Source organism: Haliaeetus leucocephalus, unplaced genomic scaffold (assembly GCF_000737465.1).
Source record: "Haliaeetus leucocephalus isolate CR32 unplaced genomic scaffold, Haliaeetus_leucocephalus-4.0 Scaffold384, whole genome shotgun sequence".
Classification (NCBI taxonomy): Eukaryota; Metazoa; Chordata; class Aves; order Accipitriformes; family Accipitridae; genus Haliaeetus; species Haliaeetus leucocephalus.
The window spans coordinates 4,666,846-4,689,505 of record NW_010972820.1 but is presented as its reverse complement, the minus strand read 5'-3'; the positions used below and the strand labels follow the sequence as shown (position 1 = coordinate 4,689,505).

Sequence of the window (22,660 nt, the reverse complement as noted above, 5' to 3'; positions counted from 1 at the left end):
TTCTCACAGCTGGAAGCCATCTGCTGTAAAGTCATTAGGCAAGTCCTAATTGTCAAGTGCAGGTACCACACACGTCTAATGGCCACACAAAACAAACAAAACAAAACAAAACAAAACAATATAATGAGAATGAAGTGTCAGAACAGGCCTATTTAATAAAAATTACTTATATTTGAACTCTGACGTGCTATAAGAATGATTAATGATGAACATTTTGATATTTTAAAGGCTTGCCATTTTCTAATAAAATCAATTATATCGCTTAGCTGATGTGAGGCTTTTAACTACGATGCTGAAAGTTTTCAATATTGTATAATTACTTCCCTGTAAGAATGATACCTTTGTTGCTAAAGACAGAACTTCTGATAATACTATATAATAAAAACAAAAAGGTGCTTACCTTTGTTCTTAAGTCTGAAAATGCATGATTAGATTTACACTAAAGCAATTTCACCATCATTAGAATTAACACAGGGTGATTTCCACAGATAAAACAAATTCTTGGAGGACGCACTACTGATTTAGTTTCAGCATCAAAAGCAATTACTCTACTTTTTTTTTCAGACTGATTCCTGGTCAAGCCCTGTTGGTGCTTAAATGACTCCTACTCTAACGAGTTAGAGACTGGAGGCTTGCATAAGCCAGGTAAACTTCTGGCTAACAGCTAAATCAGAAAGATAAGCAGGAGATGAAAAATTCTCATACTTCTGCCTACAGGAACTTGGGAACAAACTTACTTTTCTCCAGACATTGAATAACACTTAAAGTCAAGAAATATTCCCTATTTATTTCCTTATTTCTTTTAAAGATATGTTCTGTTTTGAAGTATGATGTTTAACCACAACCCAAGTCTAATATTTTTTCCTCCAAGAAAGAAATGCTCTATCTTTCAAAGAGGTAAGGTTCTGGTAAGTTTATTTTGGTTTGGGGTTTTATTTTTCTGTTTTGTATTTCCTCTAATTTAGCTTTATTTACATATTTTCGGAATAAAATGGATAATGATGATTGAGCATCAGAGGAATTTAGAAAATCTGGTTTTAGCTAAATTTGCAGAAACTAAATTATTTCCAGTTCTGAATCAGAAACTGATACTTAATTCTAAAAAAACCCCTATATTCTAACAGACATTTTATGCTACTCCAAATAATTGGACATTTGACTATTCAGTTACAAATATCTAAAAGTAGCCTAAGATTGTATCTGTATTATTAACACTACACAACAATACAAAGTCTGTTTTAGAGAATAAAAGAGTAAAATCCATAAAATCCTTTCATCACTCAGGTCTTCCTATCCCTTCAAGTACTCCTGAAACCAATGAATTCAAAGGAGAACACTGAAGTACTATCCTACAGAAACTGCTCTTCCTCTGAACATCTGTAGCTAGGATTTTCCGCAAGGTTAATAACCATCATATCATATTGGCTTTGCTTCCAATGGTTTATGTCTCCCTCTTCATTTAGATGATATAAAGAAACTCACTGCATGTGGGTCCACATACTTAGCAAACAAATAATGCTCATTTTCTTATGTTTGGCTCATTTAGCATAAAAACTGCCTTTCAATCCTTACAGCCATTTTTGCTCAATTTTATTATATATTTCTGGGCCCTCCAGAAGCAGGATAAATAGAAATCATGACTGCTAATGCTCCATTTTCCTATCCTATCACTATAACCCCTACATTTTTCTTGAGGAAACCTTTCACTGTTAAGTCAAGCTGTTCCAAGCAGGATGCATGTGTGAAATTACTTCAGTAAATGAAATCTCTCCTACATCAGCTTTTCTGTTTTGATTTTGGGGGAGGGGGGGAAACCCAACAGCTCAGCTGCTGGTTGAATGCATTTTCCAATATATCAGGCCATCTGTAAATTCAGTCTCTGATGCTAATGGAAAAGGAGTCAATCAGTTAACTTGCATGTTTTGAAATGACCACTTGTATCCAAATATTAACAAAATTTTTTGACAGCACTGTGGTACCTTTTTGGATTCTTATAGAGTTTATTTCCATTCCACTAGATTCTTGTGTTTTGTTCTTTAGGTTGGAGGACTACATGGTTTTGCACATCTCACGAGAAAACTGCTGCTGTGCATTATGGTGAGAGTTACAATTTCCTTCTCCGCACTAATACTATGCATGTCAGTAAAACACATGCAAAAGAACCAAAATAAAGCAAATAAGCCTCCTTCCCCCTACCTTCAAAACATAAGAGACACTGGTCTCTCTCAAAAGCATCATTTTAGCTGAAAACACTCAGATTCATCTGTAGGGGAACCCTTTTCTTTAGGCATGTTTAACATTATTCCATGCTATGATTTGCTAAATAAATATACAAAATGCCAAGTTTAGACTTGCATCTTCTTTTCTTGTCTTGTCACATATTGGGGGAAAAAATGTTTTGACAAAACAGAATGAAATGATCCAATATCAGAAAGGAATGTTCAGCACTTTTCCTGGAGACTTTCAACTTTTTTTTCAAGCAAACTACTTCATACAAGCAATCCAATATTCTTCTCATGTACTATCTATGCTGGTAATTAGCAAGGGCTGTTAAAAATAAGGACGAACCACTGCATATGTTACCACAGCGTGAAGATCTTTCAAAACTAAATGAAACTGTTCCTCAGACTGTTTTTTACCTTTCTCAGCAAGGACTATTTGCTAATGGATGGTAACACAGTACCTAGAGACTAACAAATCACTGTCCATCGTAGATATGAAACATTATTTTGTGTGATGTTATAGAACTCTTAACAAAACAGTATTTAGATATTGATTCACCTATAGAAGCTATTTACCCAAGGTATTCAAACACACGAAATGAGGTAGATGAGATCTACTTTGCTTGTAGTTAATCCCAATTAGATAAAGACAAATACAAATTTCTTATGAGGAATGTCACCATTCTGACTGCTGAGATACTTTCAAAAGCAAATTCCATAGTATGTATAAGATCTTTAATTTGGTCATATAGTGGGCAAAATAACCACAGAAAACTTGGCATGTAAACTCAACTATGAATATATGAGCTAAGATTACATGTATATGAAAAGAAATGGTAACACATGTGGCATAATACCTTCCAGCATCTTGCAGCTTGTTCTAGAGACGAAGTGAATGCAAATGCAATTATTAAACTGTTGCAGGCAGTTAGAAATAATCATTTAGATAAACAGTGCATGGCATTCAGGCAGTTGTCTAGCAATGAACGGTGTGAAACAGAATGAATCAAACAGAACAATTCTAGTCAGTCAAAACTGAAAGCAGAAGAAGGCCAGACATTAAACTCATTATTTCAGAAGCCATTCACCAGTGAAAACTTCAGAGATTTTACTAGTAAAGATGGGTTATCCAGCTGAATCCTAAGAGCTTTAACAAACAGCCTTTGGATCCTAAGATACAAGGTACTGTGAAGATTCAAAAGGATATATAAGATCCTGACATATTTGGGCAGTGAAATACTCAGTGTAACATGTAAATGAGAAACTGAAAACAAGTGAAATCATGGTATGAAAAATAGCTCAACGTGAGTTTTGATACAGCTTTCCATAAATACCCCTCAGACTCTGTTGTGTTACAATGTTGCATCAAAATGGAGAGGAAATATATGTTTACAAATATGTAACACCTATATGTAAACAAGGGTTTAAAAGTAAAGTCAGAATGAGTACAGACAGAATGAGCTGTCCACCTAGTTGGAGATAATGATCTATCTATAGCTATCTCAAATTTAATTCCCGTCTTTGCATGCAGGTGCTTACGTAAATGAGAATGAAGAGATTTAATTGCTGGTAGTAAGACACACCAAGTTCCTTAAGGATGAACGGGCTTATGATTCAGTTCAGACATCAAAATACCTAGGTTCTTGGGTAATTAGTGATGAATTGAAGAACCTTGTGATGGCTTTCAGAATAATAAGAAAAAAATTAACAGAAAGGATTTTTAGGCCATCTTCAATTTTACACAGCATAAGGATACTACTGTAGTCTTCATTAAAAAAAAAAAAAAGAAAAAAGCCACTTTCTGATTAGGTTAATCTCCAATGTAACAAGAATTAACATAAAACATACTGATGGAGCAAGTGCTACAAACAGATGCATATTACAAGGTGTTTTCCTTATGGCAGAAATCACCAGATCTACTGCTTTGTTTCCTAAGAAGGCCACACACACATCTTAACTCTGCAGAAAACAAAGTTTGGCTAGAACTCCACACCAAAAAAAAAAAAAAAAAAAAAAAAAATTTTTTTAAAAAAAAATCCACAATTGACCAGGTGTGTTGAAGCGAGCATATTTTTCTTCTTCAAAGTGCATATGGAGATTTAGTCAATGAGGAGTAGTATAACTTCTGTTGGACTGCTATGGCAGGTGAGTTATGAGTTCTTCAGCCATCCTCAGTTAAAATATTTCAGTTGTTTTGCTGGCTGTAGTTTCTTCTTATGTTTGATGCATGGTAAGTAGTATCTGGGATGTCAGACTGATCTACCACCAATATAGCAAGGCTTTAGAGTACTGTTTTTCCCCTTGAAATCTAAGGAGGTTATTTATGTTAAAAAGAGTAAAAGATGAGATTTTTTCTCTTACTGTAATCTCTAACAGTATTCTAATAGGGGCTATTATGTAGATGCTGTGCTGGTATGTGGACTTGGAAACCTCTTGATACTCTTGTTTCTCCTTGAACAGCTGAAGGAGATTGAGAGCATTTGGAAGTGATTCAAGAGAATCCTGAGGGGTTAGGATGAGGAGACCATACGGAGTTGTTTATTTATATATTAGAGATTCTATAAACTGACACTGAACCCAGATAAATCTCTTGTGGAGGAGGTCAGAGAGATCAAAGCGCCTTCTAAGTGTCAAGATGCAAAGTCAGAAATTGCTGCTTAACTCATTGTTATACATGTCTGTCTTTTAGCCATATATCCTCATCCACAACATTTAGTCTTCATAGCACTGATTGTGATCTGTATCATAACTTCTCAAAATAATTACACAACTTAGATGATGACTATAAGAAAGCATTGTAATTCCAGAATGTTTTGCATTTCTGATATAGAAAAAAGATGGAACATAAGACCTGTGTGCTCACCACAGAAAATTAAACTTAAATACTAATAAAGATTACACGGATTTATGGTAATATTAATGGCATACAGCACAGTAAACACCCATTCTGTTTAATCAATTTAAAGCTGTCATCCACATTTTGTGAAAAGTGATACTCAAAAACATCTGTGCATACTTGGAATACCATGTGCAAGTCTTCCTTACAATTTTTCCAGTGACTGCTGTTCAGGCAAGATGACTGTACAATTTCATTGCTACAATATATAGCAGGATAGACTAAGTGAAAAACATGTGCTCTATAATTTGCTCATGAGTGCAAAATATTAAGATGTAATTGAGGTATCTTCTTTATATTAACCTCAGTTATTGAAATTCTATTTAAATGAAGGAAATCTAAAATTAAAGTTTTCCAGGTCTGATGTGAAGTACAAGAAATTTAGTTCAGAAAGTAAGCTTTTTAGAACATTCTCACATAATACTAGGATTTCTTGGTATAGCTACACAAACATATCAGTGAATCAAAAGCTAGAAAAGCCATTGAAGAGAGAGAAAAATTCTTGTCATGCAATCTGCCTGGTTCACTTGACAAAAAACCCCAGTGTTCCAGAGGCTGGCATAGTTGCTCTCTGCTCACAATAAAGATGATCTCTAGCGTTAACAAGGATTTGCTTTTCAACCAGAAAAATTATACGAAAAGAAGCAGACTATACTGAATCTTTTGGAAGCAATCAACTAAGGGTCATAAGCTGCAACTTGGTTTAACAGAAAGAAAAATCTCTGACTTTGAAATAATTGTTATGGAACAGTTTTGGAAAGTGTTTAATTTTTGGCGTGCTTTTATCCTTGTCTATTTACACAGTATTTTATAGTCAAGTGACAATATCCTCACTTGCATTACAACTGAGGCAAAACTATGTTAAAACTGTGAGATAGTAAAAGAAGCAGATTTCAGGGTTGCCGTGTGGAATGCCCTACTGGATGATGAATCCATTCCTGAAAACACCTCATAATATGCTGTAGTTCTCTAGGGAGGCCTCAGGAGATAAAATTCTCATAGGAAGAATGCTTGTTAAGAATAAAGGGCAAATATGCTAACTTCCTACTTGAATAAATAGCAACACAGTAATTTAGTAACCAGAGCTCCAGAGTAACTGGAAGAGTAGTTCCCTCTCATTCTGCCATTAATTCCTTCCCATCGAGATAGATTTCAAGGAGTAGCTTGAAAATCAATCAGACAAGCTCAAGGACAGAAATCAGCTGATCAAGAAATATGAAATAAAAATGAAGACTGATGAAATGTAAAAGGATATCCATGCGCTCCAGAGAGAGATAATGCTCAGGCATCTGTTCAAGTCTGAAGCAGCAGGCTATTCCTAAGCTTCTTCACAGAGAAAAGATTAAGATAAATGTGTGGAGACATTTTTAAAACTCTTGTCTTCTTTTATTATGCTTTATTTGAGCTGGTAAGAGAAAAATATAATTTGGTGATGAGGCAATGTTCATTGTGCTTTTATCACTGCTTACAAGGAAATGGAAAAACAGTTGATACTAAATGCTTTGACAGCTGAAACCAGCACAAGGGCTTGACTTACGAGAAGTAGGACAGCATAATTCTGCTGAAGGGATGAAAAAGCAGGAAATCCTAACATACAGAATGTGGTACAAGTAGAGGTGAATCAAGCCCTTTGAAATGATAACCCATGATTCAGTATTAGCAATTAGGGCAGTGAGCACAGTTTAATGTATATTTACACAACATTCACTGATACTCCAGAGAGCTCAATATAAGAAGCATAAGAGCTCATTAGTGGACTATTTTATCCAGGGTAGTTTATCTGCTTCACAGCTGATCCATAAAGGTGAAGCATCATGCTAAGGCAGGTGTTATCTCTTCCAGCTATGAAGACAGGTCACTTAAGAATAAACTGCTTTATGACAGACAGACATGTTCACAGCAAACACAGATAAATACTTCAATGTGCAGGGAATCACTTGAAATCCAGTAAACTGGGTGGAAAATAATTGGATAAAAATATTTAAGGAGTTTAGCCTCCGATCTGTGTTTTCAGAAAAGATTCATGAAGACATAGATGTTTAAAATCACACATAAGAGACTCTAAAAAATATAATAGTCATGAGGACAGCCAGCTGAAGATTAATTTTGAAAGTAATGAATCGGAAGACTTACATAAATCAAACATATTTAGCATTTTTAAAAGTATGAAGCTGATTTTTTTCATGTTGCCTATGAAGAATGGAAAGTATTCTCCAGTTATGAACACATTAGATTTTGCAGAGACCAAAAATAGGAAACAGCTGTTTCATATACACAGACTACTGGAAAAGAAGGGACAATATGTGTCTATGAAGCTGGCATACAACACTGTAAGAAATGAGCATGTTTCTTAGAAAAGAAACAATGGTTTGCATCAACAGACAGAAATGAAAAGGAATTCCACCAATTGAGACTTTTCGTCATACAGATCAGAAAATGTTGTGTACTCGACAGAACTCCAAAAAGGAGTTGGCACACCTTACTCCAGTCTTACTTTTCCTTCTAATCATATGTAAACTGTGAATTTAACTGGGATTCTAAATCAAAGAAACAAGTAAAGGCAGAGGCATAACGGGCAGATACTGGAATTGGAATGTAACAAGACATTAGATCACACAAAACACTGCTAACAGTGACACAAAGACACTGCTAGCTAGCATCAGAAACAAACCTATTACTGTTGCCACAAGAGAAAAAAATGCTATATGACTTTCTCAGTTCACAGAAAAGTAATAGGCTTAGTGTCAAGCAGACTGGGTTTATCTATCAGTCATCAGCCTGTACGGCAAAGAAAGGAACTTTCAGAGACTGGCCACCATAACTGCTTACATTCAACAGTCACAGCAAACCAGATTAAGAGGTTTTCATATATATGGAGAAATCACAGCCTACTATAATTCCCCACAAAGAATAAAAATTAAAGAAAACACCATGTAAAACACAGGTATGTTCATCCTATCCACAATGCAAAATCTGTAGTGCCCACATAAATAGATGACTCATCATTTTGGGAGGGACCACAAGAGGAAAATGACATAGATAAGCCTTCCAGCTAACAAATAAATCTCTCTCCTAGCTTTTTGTTTTGTTGAGTATGCAAAGATTTCAGCTCTTTATATGTGGTTCTCAAATTGGAAGGAAAATTGAACGCTCTATCATATAAATGAAAAGACTAATAAAGATTTATATTACATTTTTTTCCCCATTTATGCCTAATATGTTACTCTATGAAAGTCTTTTCAGCAATTCTCTCTCAAAGACTCTTGAACCTTTTACTAATTTCTTCACCTTTCCCTAAATGCAACCATACGACTAATTAATGGGTGAAATCCAAGTACCACAACAGAACTGTACTTTCCATTTTCAACGTACCAAGCTCTTACATTCCAACACTGTTTGGAAGACATAGTAAAACAATAAAATCACGAAACACTTGACACAAAAATGGAAGGTTTAAATCTAAAAATAAATATTCTACACTGAATACTCTGATGAGCTGTAATTACAAAACATCATATCATAAAAGACATAGTAAGTACTGCTCCAAACATAGATACACCTTATTATGAAACACATAGTAATTATTACGAAACACTGGTGGTTAAACATTCATTATGGAAGGATTGTTATGAAATAGAAATCTTCTTAATAAGACATTCCAGGTGGAACCTGTTAATTTAGTGGCATACAGTCCAACAGTTTCACGACACCAGGACTGAAAAATACATCATCAGCTGTGCGATACCTAACTTATAAACTGTACTGAAAATACATAGCCAGCACTATGCTGCAAAGTCCTCTTCACTACCACACTTCAGTTAGCAGCATCTCCCTTTACATGACAGGTACATTTTGTGAATTATATTTGCAAAAGGCTGTTCTACTTTTGAATAATGTTCTTTTCTCTCTTTAGCATTCAGCAGGAGATTACATTTTTAACTTAGGCCTGTTTCCCTATATGAACTATAGTGTTAGAAAATGCTATCACATACTATTAAGTCATTCTCCATTAGGAATAAAATCTGTAGATTGTCTTACATAATCCTAGATGTTTTATTTCTAAATGTGTTATTGATATTTGATTGTATAAGCTAAGAGGTATTGAAAATCTCTAGATCTGAAGGCTGATATAAACTTAGGTGTAAAAAAGGTATTTTATAAAACTCTATTAAAAAATGAAACTCCTCTGCTCAGTATAAAACGTATTTCATATTGCTTTACAATGAAGATAATGCTTCCAAGTACATAAGGAATTTATGGTGCTAGTCACAAAAACAGCAAGTGAAAAAAGTTCAGCAATACTGGTCTACTATGTGGCACTTCTGTTTAAAAATAAACATTCTTTCCAGTTCTGCTAGTGGCTGAATAGCTTAATAAAAAAAAGGCTTCAAGAAAATGTATCTTTCCTACAAAATATGACGGGACACATTTTCAAAGCATAAGTAGGAACTCAGCCATACAACTCCTACTAACATTACTGGGAGCTGCCTGTCAAAAGCACTGTGTATCATGCTGAAAATGTCCTTCAGTGATAACAATAGAGTTAAAACTTTTGGACATATACATAAATATTTTACATGAGGTGTTTTACAAGATAACATTTGTGATTTATGCTCAACTGTTCTTTCAGAAGTAACTGTATCACAGGAACACCTCAGAAATGAGTTTACTCTCTGGTTATGTAGTCCACTAAAATCTACTGTTCTTTCACGAAACTTTCAACATAAGTCTGGCTCTTTAAAGTAGACTTTTAAAGAAGGTACGGAAGTGAAGTTATTCATTACAGAATATGTTTCAGTGTTATCTGTATTACTTCAATACCTCATGTACTTTATGTACAGGTGATCTTGCTAAATTACTTTTAAACCAGTTTCTAAAAATATTGCCTCTCCCCTTAGTAAAGGAATGATACAACTTCTCCAAAATGAAGCAGATAGCATCAAAGAAAGATGACAAACCCTGATATCAACTACAGCACAACAGGAAAAGAAAAATATGAAGATTCTACTGTGTACTACAGAATGAAATCATAAAAATCTTGGGTCTGAAGTGAGATTGCATTATTAAGTCAAACATGAAAAAAAAATCTTAGTGAAGAGATAAAAGCTGATAATAGTTTATATGTATTTGATTAAAAAAATATATTTGAAAGTGACTACTAGGAGGAATCTGCAAAAGAGATTACATTTACACCCCTGGGAACCACTGATTTACTGCTCTGAATTTTTTTTAGCTGTCACAGCAAAAGTCAAAGTTACAACATGTAAGACTGTATTTCTGTGAGCATCTGGAGTCAATCCTAATTACTTAAGAAGGAAAGGGTAAATATAATGGGAATTTTTGACAAAAGATGTTTTACTGCTTGTCTACGTTGAAGAAAACAAATTAAAAAGTGAGCCCTATATATCAAATTAATTTATAACTTAACAACTGTTTTATTGAGTTCCTCAACTCCACAAGCTCAGATAAACATGCTTCCAAAAACATTCCTGTCTGGGACTTTAAATTATGTGAGGTATCTCAGGATTTTAGCTAGCACACAATTAAATATTGTTACCCTACTTCTAAGATACTAATCTACATAAAGTAACTTGTTTTGTAACAGGTAGAGGCCCAATTTGTACATCTAGGATTAACATGGGCAGCTAAGTACTCAATTTGAGATTAAGCACCATAGCATCAAATGAAATCAGGCTAACAGAATAAAATGTCAACCCCTGTCTTTCTAAACACAGAATAATAGGGAAAAGACATTTCATGAACTTTCTAGTGTCTCTAAATTTGTAAATAAAAGGAGAAAGCTAGCTAGCATACTCAAGACTTAGTGACATAACAAACTGGAGACTTAGTATGGCAGTGGAGAAAATTAATAGTGAGAACCCTCATCATTAATTATTCTTCTGTACATCATGAAGTTAAAATATAAGAGTATGAAAGTAAGAAAATTTTTGTGACTTTTGACAATTATTAGGAAGAAAAAGATGGTAACAATTGCCAAAAAAATCACAAAAGTTGACATGTTACCTGGCTATGACAAAGAGCACACAACTGACACCCAAGTAAGCCAGCAGAATATACATCCAGATATCAGGGGAGAGAGGATTCAGGAAGGAGAAGACGCCCGGGTTTGTACCATTGGGCTTGCGGTACAAAATACTTATTCCAAGAGTCATAAAGGGCTTGGAAAAGTCGATGACCTTCTCTCGAACATAGGTAATTGCCAATGGTGCAACTGCAAGGTCAGCTTTCTGTTAACAGAAATACAAAAAGAGAAACAGGCCATAAGTCAGAAGAAACAGGTTTAGGCAGACAATCAGATTAGGCAAAACACAAACTTTACATGGAGGAGCTTTGTTCTTGTACTAGGTAGGCTGAAATTTACAACTCTCTTCTCCCTACAAGTAAGGAAAAAGATTTATTCTACGTCCTGTTTGCTAAACTGACACAGTAGTATTTAGAGAAAATTAAAAGCACTATTACAGGGTTAGAAGTGAAGAAAAATATTGCACCTTGCAGAAAACATGAACATCCTTTATCACATCTTTTAAAACTTTTTAAAATGTACATATCAGCATAAGTCTTCTTTTTGTCACTCCTTCACTGTGCTCTTTAGAAGCTAACATATTTGTGAAGCAGATGTGAATATGCTTGTACAAGTGTAGGGAAAGTGCCAGGAAGCAGTTTTGCTTATTTTAGCATAAAAATATTGGTACAAAAAGAATAACATTTTAAAATCAGAAGTGCTACACCTGAAAGGTTGCTACAGGGATTAAGTTCTAACAAAGTATAACTGTCCTTACTAGTTTCCAGAAATCACTATGAAACTTGTAGGTAACTGACTATTAATCAATCACAGTGTTTAAGAAGAAATCATACAATAGAATGTATTTTGTCAACTTACATTGAGTTTTAGTTATTATGGCAATAATTCATAGGAGATTAGTAAATGGTCTACTATTTTTATTTAAAACTTAATGGAAATCATAGTGACAAGAAAACTACAGCATCTACTTTTTAATCTCTGTCAACAGCTCTTGAAAGACTACTGTTCATGTGTGTATGTGTATATGTGCACATATGAAAGAGGGAAGTTCAGAGCAAGAAATTATACAGTACAAGACTTGGCAAGCTGTAAACTAAGAAGTCCTTAAAACTATACATAAATACAGGTATGTAGTAACAGAAATGGTATAGCTACTGTGAAATACTGTTATCCAAGTAACATAGCTGCAAATAACACCATTTTCAGAATGCCTGTTCTAAACCAAGATCCAGAGATTTTATTCCCAATAAAACTGTACAAACTTATACTTTTATAAACTTTCTTTTCCTCAGTTGGTATTGTGCATACTGTGTAACACAAAATCCCACACAACGTTATAGCATTTCAGTGTTCCCTTTTTTTTGTTGTCTCACCTTCCACAAAGTTCTACTATAGTCTATTGTTGTTATGAGCATTTATCATATCATTAGATCTACTCTAGTAAAGTACTTCTGTGTTACAATGTGAAACTATTGGCACTGTTCATTTAACTTGGTAAGGGTTTACTTTTCAAAAACATGACATACGTTTCATTTTCATTGGTATTCAGAACTTATAGGTATTAATCAGACTAGTGAGGCTTTATTTCACAGCAGCTGAGTTTTTATGGATTGCATATTGCTGATGATATTCAAGCTGATGCAGAAAGAAAACAGTAAAGTAAGAAACCAAAACTAATTTGAATTAAAAGTTATAGGTCAACATGTAGAAGTTTGAGAAATGTAACAATTGAAGCTATTAGTTTGTGAGGCAACCAGCAGTCCTTACTCTGAGATTCTGAAGGCAACTCACTAGAGACTGTCAGAAGATCCAGCTGCCCAAAGATAGAGAAAATAGATCTTTTGGAAGGCTATTGGCAGTTGTGAATTTTAGTCTTAAAACATTGACAGACCCTTAATGACTAACAAATCATTTCTTTTAACAAATAGTATAGGAAATCCAACCCTTGATCATTAGATGAAAACAAAACCATATACAAGTGAATATAGGTTGTAACTATCTGCAGTTGAGAAAGCTCTAGGGAAGTTGCAGATGAAATTAGAAAAATAACCAAACAAGAAACAATGCATGTCTCATATGACAGAACCGGACAATCAGATATCACAACCTGGGAGGCAGAGATCCAAAATATAGGTCCGTATCTTGATATATCAAGATTTTCTTCAGAGCTTTAATAACTCCATTTCAACATTCTTGAACTAGTAAATCACCATAAGAACAAAAATTAAGCATCTCAACAAGAATAAAATCCAGAGTCTTTACTGACTGAGGAAACTAGCTGCTAGAATGAAAGACATAAAAATGTAGTATTGCCTCACGTAACCACTTTTGCTAATATATGTTATCTCCAAAATATTCAATTCTCCTGGGAATTACTTCATTCTGAAATGGCACTACTTGAAAGTACGAGAAATAAGGGGCCAAGTTTCCAGAAGTGCAGTACCAGGGTCTCCTACACTCTTCTACAATGAAGCAATACAACTAAGAGAATTCTCTTTAGTTAATTTATCAGGATGAATTGGAGAGGAATGGTGTACAATTAGGATTTTATCAATCTACATTTATGAACATTAATAAATGAGTACATACTAAAATGGCTTTCTGATAAATTCCATAATAAAGAACATTTATCTCACTTGGCAATGATGTACGAATCCATTTTTTAGAATGAATGTATATATAATTCTATTTTTTAAAGAAAAAAAATTATTTATCTGAAAGCATAATCCTAAACAGCACTTATTCATGACTTTAGAGTATTTGGGATGAAGGCCTTTTTATGAGAGCATCCAAGGAGCGGTGAGGATAAGCTAGTCACTACAGAGAAAAATTCTGCACCAACTAAAGGTTAAAATAGCAATTAGAAACAAGTAAGTCTGACAAGGACATTCCAACGCAAGGTGTAGTCCTGAGCAAAATGCAAGAGTTGTACAGCAACACAAATCTTAGCCATACCATGTGATGAAGGAGCGCACTGCAGACAATAATGCCAACGGTAGATGGCACAGACTGAAAAAAAATATTCCTCACAGTAAATTCTTATTTTAATTATGTCAAGTGTGAGGAAATCACAATCCTGCATTCACTCCACCATTCAAAGATACAGCATGATAAATTGGAGAATGGCACTCACATTCTGCATCCATCTCGACAGTTTTTCAAAGAGAGGTTCTGCAGAAAGGAAGAGAATATCCAGGACAAGAGGGAGGAAGAAACAGAATTTATCATAGTCTACAGGACACTTTACAAAGTCAGCTGAACCACTGACAGTTATTCCCACCATGCTTTCTCAAAGTACATCAGTTATTTTGAATGTTACTTTTAACAGTACATTCTCAATAGTACTTGATCTTCCATCTTCACCCTCCATCTTAAAGGTTAATGATATTTTCTCCTTTCATACTAGCATATGCACTCCCAGTATGGTCTACTTTCTACATTACTGCAGAACTCTGTGAACAGGGATTGCCGGACCTTCCCTTCTTTTTGTGCCATATGAGGACCGCATGTACTCTCTTCACAGCTGTGTAAAGGTTTCCCCATCTTGCTGCCACGTGCAGTTGTAGGATGTTCACTCACCAACAAACAATTTAAGGTATACACAATTTATTTCTGCTACAGAAGCCCCTAAGGCATGCTAAAATCCTCCTCATTTGCTTCTTCATTTACATTGTACTTCCTAGCAGCTTGTTGACTGACAATTTTACATAAAGGAACATCTGAAGAAAAAAAAGGAGGACCTTTTTCTCAGTTGCACAGGGCTGAAATTTGGTACATAACCTCTAAGACAAGTTTTAAAATTATACTTAAGTCAATCTATGCATGCAGCTACAAAAAACTTCAGCAAGAAATCTGCACATAAATGTTGAGTAGTGCATGGGCCATAGCATGCATAAGTTGGTATTTGCAGATATTGATACTTTGTACGTGAAAATTAACTCTATAAAATATAACCTAGAAAAAATACCACATTAATTTGGGGTGAAATTGAATTTTGAAAGCATTTAATAACTTCTACTAATAATGTTGGGGAAAGGAAAAACAAACACTGATTGAATTTTCTTTTGATGATCCTTTTCTGAAAAATTTTTGTCTCACCTATTTTATTCAAAGGAATTCAAAGGAGTTTAAATACAATCTAGACATAGCAACCACAAAATGGCTAATAGTTATTTTTAATTAGACTCTACAATTACAGAATATTCTGCTATAATAATGGAGTTCTTTAGCCTATGTTAATGGAGTCTTCTGGTAAGAATTTTGCTGCTAATATTTTGCATTGATTTAGTATCCATGTAATGTTTACATTAAAAATGCAGGGGGAATCATACAATCTATATCTGTTCTCAGTTGTTTATATAGTCAATCCAATCAGACTGTGATTGTATAATATACATAGAAGTATACACATATACTGAAAATGCATTTTAGTAATTTTACTTCTGTACAGGCAGGAATACACTTACTGCCTGTAAATATTTTTTAAAATAGAGGATGATCATTTTTTTAAAGGAAAAATTCATAAGGCTTCTTTTTAATCCACTATGTCAGCTCTTCAGCCTAAGACCCTAAGTCAATATGTAAACTTCTTCAGCCACCTCAAATTTTTGGGATTGTTAAACCGAGGGCTAAATTTCAGTTACATTCCCTGTGGAGAAAATGCATCCCTAAGCTAGGCAGAGGAAGACTAATGCCCAGCTTCAATAATTTAAACCCATCTAACAGGCTATTAATGCACAGAGAGCTTATGCATCACTCCTGTTCACAGAAGTGCATTTCCCTGCCACTGATTTGAAAAACTAAGATCTGTAGTTTGCCTTTAAGCTTGTGATCTATCCTAAACTGCCTTGTTCATGCTGCTACATTATAGAAAATTTTACACCCTGTGTCTTTATTTTAACTAGCCACTTACATTTTTTTGATATAAATTGTTTTTCATGTTTTTCTACTACCTTTCATGGGATTGTAGGACAGTTCAGGTGGCAAGAGACATCAGGAGGTCTCTCGTTCAATCTCCTGTTCAAAGCAGGGTCATCAACATGATCAGGCCAGGTTGTTCTGAGTTTTACCCAGTCAGTTTTGAAAAACTCCAAGGATGGAGACTACGTAACCTCTCTGGATAACCTGTTCCACTGCTTGTCTGTCCACACAGTGAAAAAGTTTCTACAGACAAGCAGTGGAGCAGGTTGTTTAGAGAGGTTATGCAATGTCCATCCTTGGAGGTTTTCAATTTATGCCAGGCACCACTGTGAAAAGCCCCGATGCATTTTCTTGATAACCTCCTCACAGGTCCTGGAGAGCTGCTACTAGAGGTTGCTACCTTTGCCAAGTAACATACCATAAAGTCCAAAACAAGTCCAGACTAGATAGCTAAGTTTAGATGTCATGCCTTCTTATTTGTGGGATCTTGACTTCTATAATTTAAGATTAATTGCTAACAATATCATATCTAGATGCAAGTTTAGCAGTTGTTACTTTATTAAGATAATAATTTAACATGATAAAGTAACATGATGACAGTTTCAATAGGTACTGGCTCAAGTTACACATGGGTTTCTAACTGCTGAGCTGCTTCTCAGTATTTAATGTTCAGCAACAAAAAGTTACTGAAAGATGGGTGGTTTACTCAGATTCATTTTACTGACACTCAATAGTATTTCATAGCTGTTTTGTTTCTTTAGACATCCTTCTGTCAGCATGGCTAATACTCGTCTTGGCAAAGTCTTGAACAGCTGTGGTAACTAACGGTTGTGTTAGCTACAAGCCCTCAAGTCTTTAGAGGAGGGTCCTGATCTAGTGACCAACAAGATCATCTCCCTAGAGATCCAGATCTCCCCCCCAAAAAAACAAAACAAGGCAAACTGTTTTGCAGAGGAAATTTGCCTGCTGTCCAATACTACAGGAACAACTTGCTACATGAATTCAACTACACAAAAACATTTGGAAACCTTCCGACAATGGCTTTTGAATAGGATTGAGCATATCTTTCGATCAACCTAGCAGTGTCTAGAACTGACTTTCAGTATTGTTTTCTGTTTGCTTCTTTGTTATTCTCTGAACCTTTAGTCGAGGAAAAATACTAGTACTAAAACCATCGGGAACTCTGTAATTAGTTAATTTACATTATCTCCTCTTATTCAAGGTTAGTAAACCTAGGATTTTTCTAGTCCATTCTCATTTAGCTATGCCAGCATGGATTAGATTTAATAGCTGAATAGATGTAACATGAGTACCCATTCAAAACAGTCACAAAGTTTCTATTTGTTGATTTATAGGATGCTGTTCCACAGAAGTATTTTGAACCAACTTTTTTTTAATCAAGAGTTACAGAAATTGTATGTAAGAGGACTAGAGGCAGTGGACCATGAAACTACACTTAGCAGGAAGATGGATGACAATAAATTACAACAATAATAAAATCTCAGCCTTATTTCTTATCACTTCACTCCAGCAGAGTTTTCCACAAAGGACTCTTCTAATGGTTAGAAGGGCAAGATTCACATACCCAAAGAAAGGGCAAAGTGCCAAAGACAGTATTTACAAAACAGTGTAGATATTGTGGCTCAGCGTTCAGGAAAGGGAGACTCCCCCCTTTAAAAAAAAATAAAAAAAAAATATGAGAGTACTTAATTAAAATGTAACAGTTCATCTTTACAGTCATCACACTCTTTTTTTCCAAAACTGTATTTCTGTACCAGAGATGGTTTCTAAACATGAAAATTACTGGACACCATGCTCCAGCGCAGCTTCTTGAAATAAAATACAGAGGTAACATTGACTCTTTTTTTGTAGCTAGCATTTTTATCATTATACTTTCCAGTTTTACTGCAACTTCCTGCAAGTATTTTTTTTCCAGTTGTTAACCAGCTCTGTCACCTAGATTTTCAGTTACTGCATTCAGGACAAAAAAATCCCACACTTTTTGATTTTGACATGAATTCTGTTCTCAGATATATGAGTTTTCATCAAATTGTTTCAGTGAATTCATTTCATCATGCAATCAAGTTTGACTTGTATCATATTTTACTTGCTCCCCCTTTTCTGTATCACTTTGTCATTTGCAATTCCTTACAAGGGAATCAAAATTATTAATACTGTTTTTGCATATAATTTGGATGGGAGTAGATCACTGCAGGATATAATACCTCTTATTGATTAACAATTCTCAATTGACAACCTTTTGAAATCTATCATTTCATCAGCATAATTAATTAAGAGCATAAAACCCATTAATATGGACAAAATCAACCTCCTGTACACTCGTCCCCTCCAGCTGCATTTTGATGCAGCTATCAAAAGACTTTATTTTTAAAAGAATCCACACACTAATCAATGAATCATTAAATTCCAGTGCCTTAGGCTTTAATTAAAATTGATCATTATTATAAACAATAACAAAAAATGATCTTTTTAGAGAACTCCATCATATATGAAATAAAAGCAGAAGTGTTTTTATATTGTGTATATTCTTAAAACATTATATATCATGCAATGTAAAACATGTGCCATAATTATAAAGGAATGGCTAATACAGTACTTATTACCCAAAAATATTGTCACAAACCTAAGGAAGAAAAATGTTAGTAGTGTTGTTATGGACTAGATCCTAGCTTAGTTCTGTTCTGCGTAAGGTATATGTAAGCTAACTCATTTGAAAAACTCATTACATTTATTTAAATTCAATAAAGCTTATCCAAGCTCTAGGCATCTTCTAAGTACTGAAGATACCAGGATAAACTATTAACAATCAGCTTTAATAAAAATAAAATGCAAATCTTAAGGATAAAATCTGTGGTGGTTGAGTTAAAATGTTTTTTATATTTATAAAGATGAAATCTATGAAACACTTAAAAATGTCATTACTGTTATAATGTATTCTTTGTATTATGTGAAGTTCTGCTTCATTCTGGAAGACAAGGATTAACAGAGGGGTACAAATACATAATGAGTAAGAACACACAATATAACAAGAAAAAACATTGATCAGCATGACAGGCAGATGTAGACAAATTCCTAGCCTAACTACTGCCCAATTAGAAAGTAGACAGATATAACAACGTTTATGGATGACACTAAACTAATTATTCAAAGTAGCAAGACTACAGAAGAATTGCTCCATGTGAACTTGCACAAAAAGATGTGGAGGACAGTAAATAAAATGAGCTCAGAACAAGAAACTGTCCAGGAATGCAGAGACAGAGTTAGGCTACCCAAAGCCCATCTGGAGTTGAACCTGGTGAGGAATGCCAGGGACAAGAAGGGCTACTACAAGTACATAAGCAACAAAAGGAAGACTAGAGAAAATGTGGAACTTCTGCTGAATGGGGCAGGGAACCTGGTGGTAAAGGACATGGAGAAGGCCAAGGTACTCAATGCATGCTTTACTTCAATCTTTACTGGTAAGAATACTGATCTTCAGAAATCCCAGGTCTCTGAGACTACAGGGCAAATCTGGAGCAAGGAAGACATAACCCTCAGTGGAGGAGGATCAGGTGAAAGAACATGTAAACAAACCACACATACACAAGTCCTTGGGACCTGATGGGATGCACCCATGAGTGCTGAGGGAGCTGGCTAATGTCAGCCAATCCCAATTATCTTTCAAAGGTTGTGGAGATCAGGAGAGATTTCTGAGGACTGAAATTAAAAAAATGTCACTCCTGTCTTCAAAACAGGCAATTCAGTGTCAAATTAATTCCTGGAAAAGTAATGGCGCAAATCCTGCAAGTCATATTAAGGACAAGAAGATAACTGAATGTTATCAGCATGGATTTATAAAGGGGTAATATTGTCTGACCAGCATGATATCTTCCTACAGTGAAATGACTGGCTTTGATGGGTGAGTAGAGAGCACTGAATGTTGTTTATCTTGACTTTAGCAAGGTTCTCAACACTGTCTTCCATAACAACCTCAGAGAGAAACTGACAAAGTACAGACTAGATAAGTGGACGATGAGGTTAAATGAAAACTGGCTGAGCTGTTGGACTGAAAGGGCAATGTGAAGTCCAGCTGGAGATCAGTCACTAGTGGTATACTGCAGGGGTCAACACCCACACCAATACTGTTTAACATATTCATTAATGAGCTGGATGAGTGGACAGAGTGCACCTTCAGCAAATATCCACAGTGTACAAAACTGGGAGGTGTGGCTGGTAGACCAGAGCTGCTATTTAGAAGGACCTCAGCAGGCTGGAGAAACAGGCAGACTGGAACCTCATGAAGTTCAAATAAGGAAAACGCTAAATGCTGCACCTGGGAAGCATAAACCCAGGCACCAGTACACATGCTGGAAGGATGGTGAGCAGCTGGGCTGCACTAGGCAGAAGCATTGCCAGCAGGTTGAGTGAGGTGATCCTTGACCTCTGCTCAGCACTGGTGAGGCACATCTGGAGTGATGGGTCCAGGTCTGGGGTCCCTGGTACAAAAGAGACAGGGACATACTGGAATGAATCCAGCAAAGGGCTACAGAGATGATTAAGAGATTGGAGTAGAGACTTGAGTGAGCTGGGACTGTTTAGCCTGGAGAAGAGAAAGCTCAGGGGAATCTGATGAATTAATACAAATAACTGAAGGGGGGAGGGGAAGTAAAGAAGACAGAGGCAGACCCTTCTCAGTGTTATCAAGTGAAAGAAGAGGTAATGGGCACAAACTGAAATGCAGGAAATTCCATTTAAACATAAAAAACCCCTTTTCTATTGTAAGAATGGTCAAACACTGGAGCAGGTTGCCCAGAGAAGTTGTGGAGTCTCCATCCCTAGAAACAGTCAAAACTTGATGGGACATGGCCTTGGGCAACCTGCTCTAGTTGACTATGCTTTGAGCAGGGATTTAGACTAGGTGATCTCTAGGGTCAGTTTCAACCTCAACAATTCTTTGATTCTGTAGTGTAAGCAATTTCTCTTTCCAGTTCTCTACACACATCTCTGTAACAAACGTGCAGTTTTATTTCTATTCTGGAAGCAGACAAAGAAAGAAAGTTTGCAACTAGTGAAACTAGGTTTGGCATATAGTCTCCTAAAACTGTCTGTAATATTGCTGATTTCCTGTTAAGCTACAAGTAGTTAAATAAATAGATGATATAATTTTTAAAATTACAAAGACAACCAGAAATTGCTCAAATATTACAGGAATTTAAATACTAAATATGGCATCTATCTCATTTCTCTTATTTCTATATTACTGGTGTACAGTGGGAATTAAGAGAAAAAGGAAAATATTCTTGTTTGATGGCTACACTACAGAACAATTTTCTTAAAGACATCTCAAACTGATGAATTTAAACATTTAAATATAGCAAATAATTCAACAGAAGTTCTAGAGAGAACATGGTATCAAGTTAGATATAGGACCATTAAGTCTAGAATTGAAATGTGCTATTTCTCAGTCCCACAAAGCTCTCTTGGTACAATGGCACTCTTTGCTGGTGCCTGGTTCCAGTTCTCTGATTCAGGCACACATCTGAAATCATGCTTCCACTGTAATCTAAGCTGCTACTGTTCTTTCAGCAAAACTCTATCACCTTTATGCAGTTCTCTAATAGCAACAGGATTAGTCCAGAGAAGAGCAATGACACTATACTTCTGTGGTGGCTTTTCATAACTGACCCTTTATTTTATCTTTTCTTGATTATTACACTGTAACAATAATATAAGTATAGATCTTACACTAGTTTTGCTTTTACATTTTGGAATTATGAAATACTACAGTATTGCAATAGCTCTTTTGAGGGCCAGAAGGATCATTTTCAAACTGAATTGAAAATCATAAGACATGGAAGTGACAGGGCTGAATGCTGCACATGACATTTTGAAAGAGCTCAATTATTTTTCTAAGTTTAAAAACTAATAAAGATAATTAATTACAATGCATTTGAAGAATGACTTGAAGATTTGTATACAAGATTTTGATACACTTTTGACACGACACTTATTCTAGAATATCCTGACTAAAAAATTCTAACGGGTATCTATACTGTTTCACAGTTTCTACTAGCACTTTATGAGTATCATGCCCCGCACATTCATACAAAAACATACATTCATTCTTTACAAGCACCTATATGCAGTCATTGATATGCATATGCATATGTGTATATAATTTTTTTTCGCACCAATATACATTCTCAGGAAGAGAAGTTACTCATCTTTGGAAGTTACCACACATTACTGCTAATCGGGCCTTCAGAGGTTGGGAAATAGCAGAATAAAAATTGACTGCGCAAATCAATTTCAAGCTATTGTGACAAAGTAACACGATTTTCTTCCTAACACACACACACACACACAATCAGTTTCATTTGGTGTATTTTGGACTTAAGTAAAGCTGCAGTGATGGTTTCTTTTTTTTTTTTTTTAACTCTGAATGTTTGACTTTTGTATAATTTTCTTCAACAACTGAATTATCTTTGATCTTGTAAGAATAACAGATCAGAATTAATACCTTTCAGTTCCCCAAACAGTATGGGTGACGTTCTATTTTGGGCATCATTCCCAGGAACA

General features: G+C 35.2%; 1 protein-coding gene across 1 annotated transcript in view; it reads right to left on the bottom strand.

Moving 5' to 3' along the window:
* GRIK2 (glutamate receptor, ionotropic, kainate 2) overlaps window positions 1-22,660 on the bottom strand; it is a 417,408-nt gene that overhangs the window by 135,382 nt on the left and 259,366 nt on the right. The window contains exon 11 of the mRNA XM_010573377.1: window positions 11,143-11,366. Coding sequence (XP_010571679.1) covers window positions 11,143-11,366 — 224 coding nt within the window. The remainder of the gene's footprint in view (window positions 1-11,142; window positions 11,367-22,660) is intronic.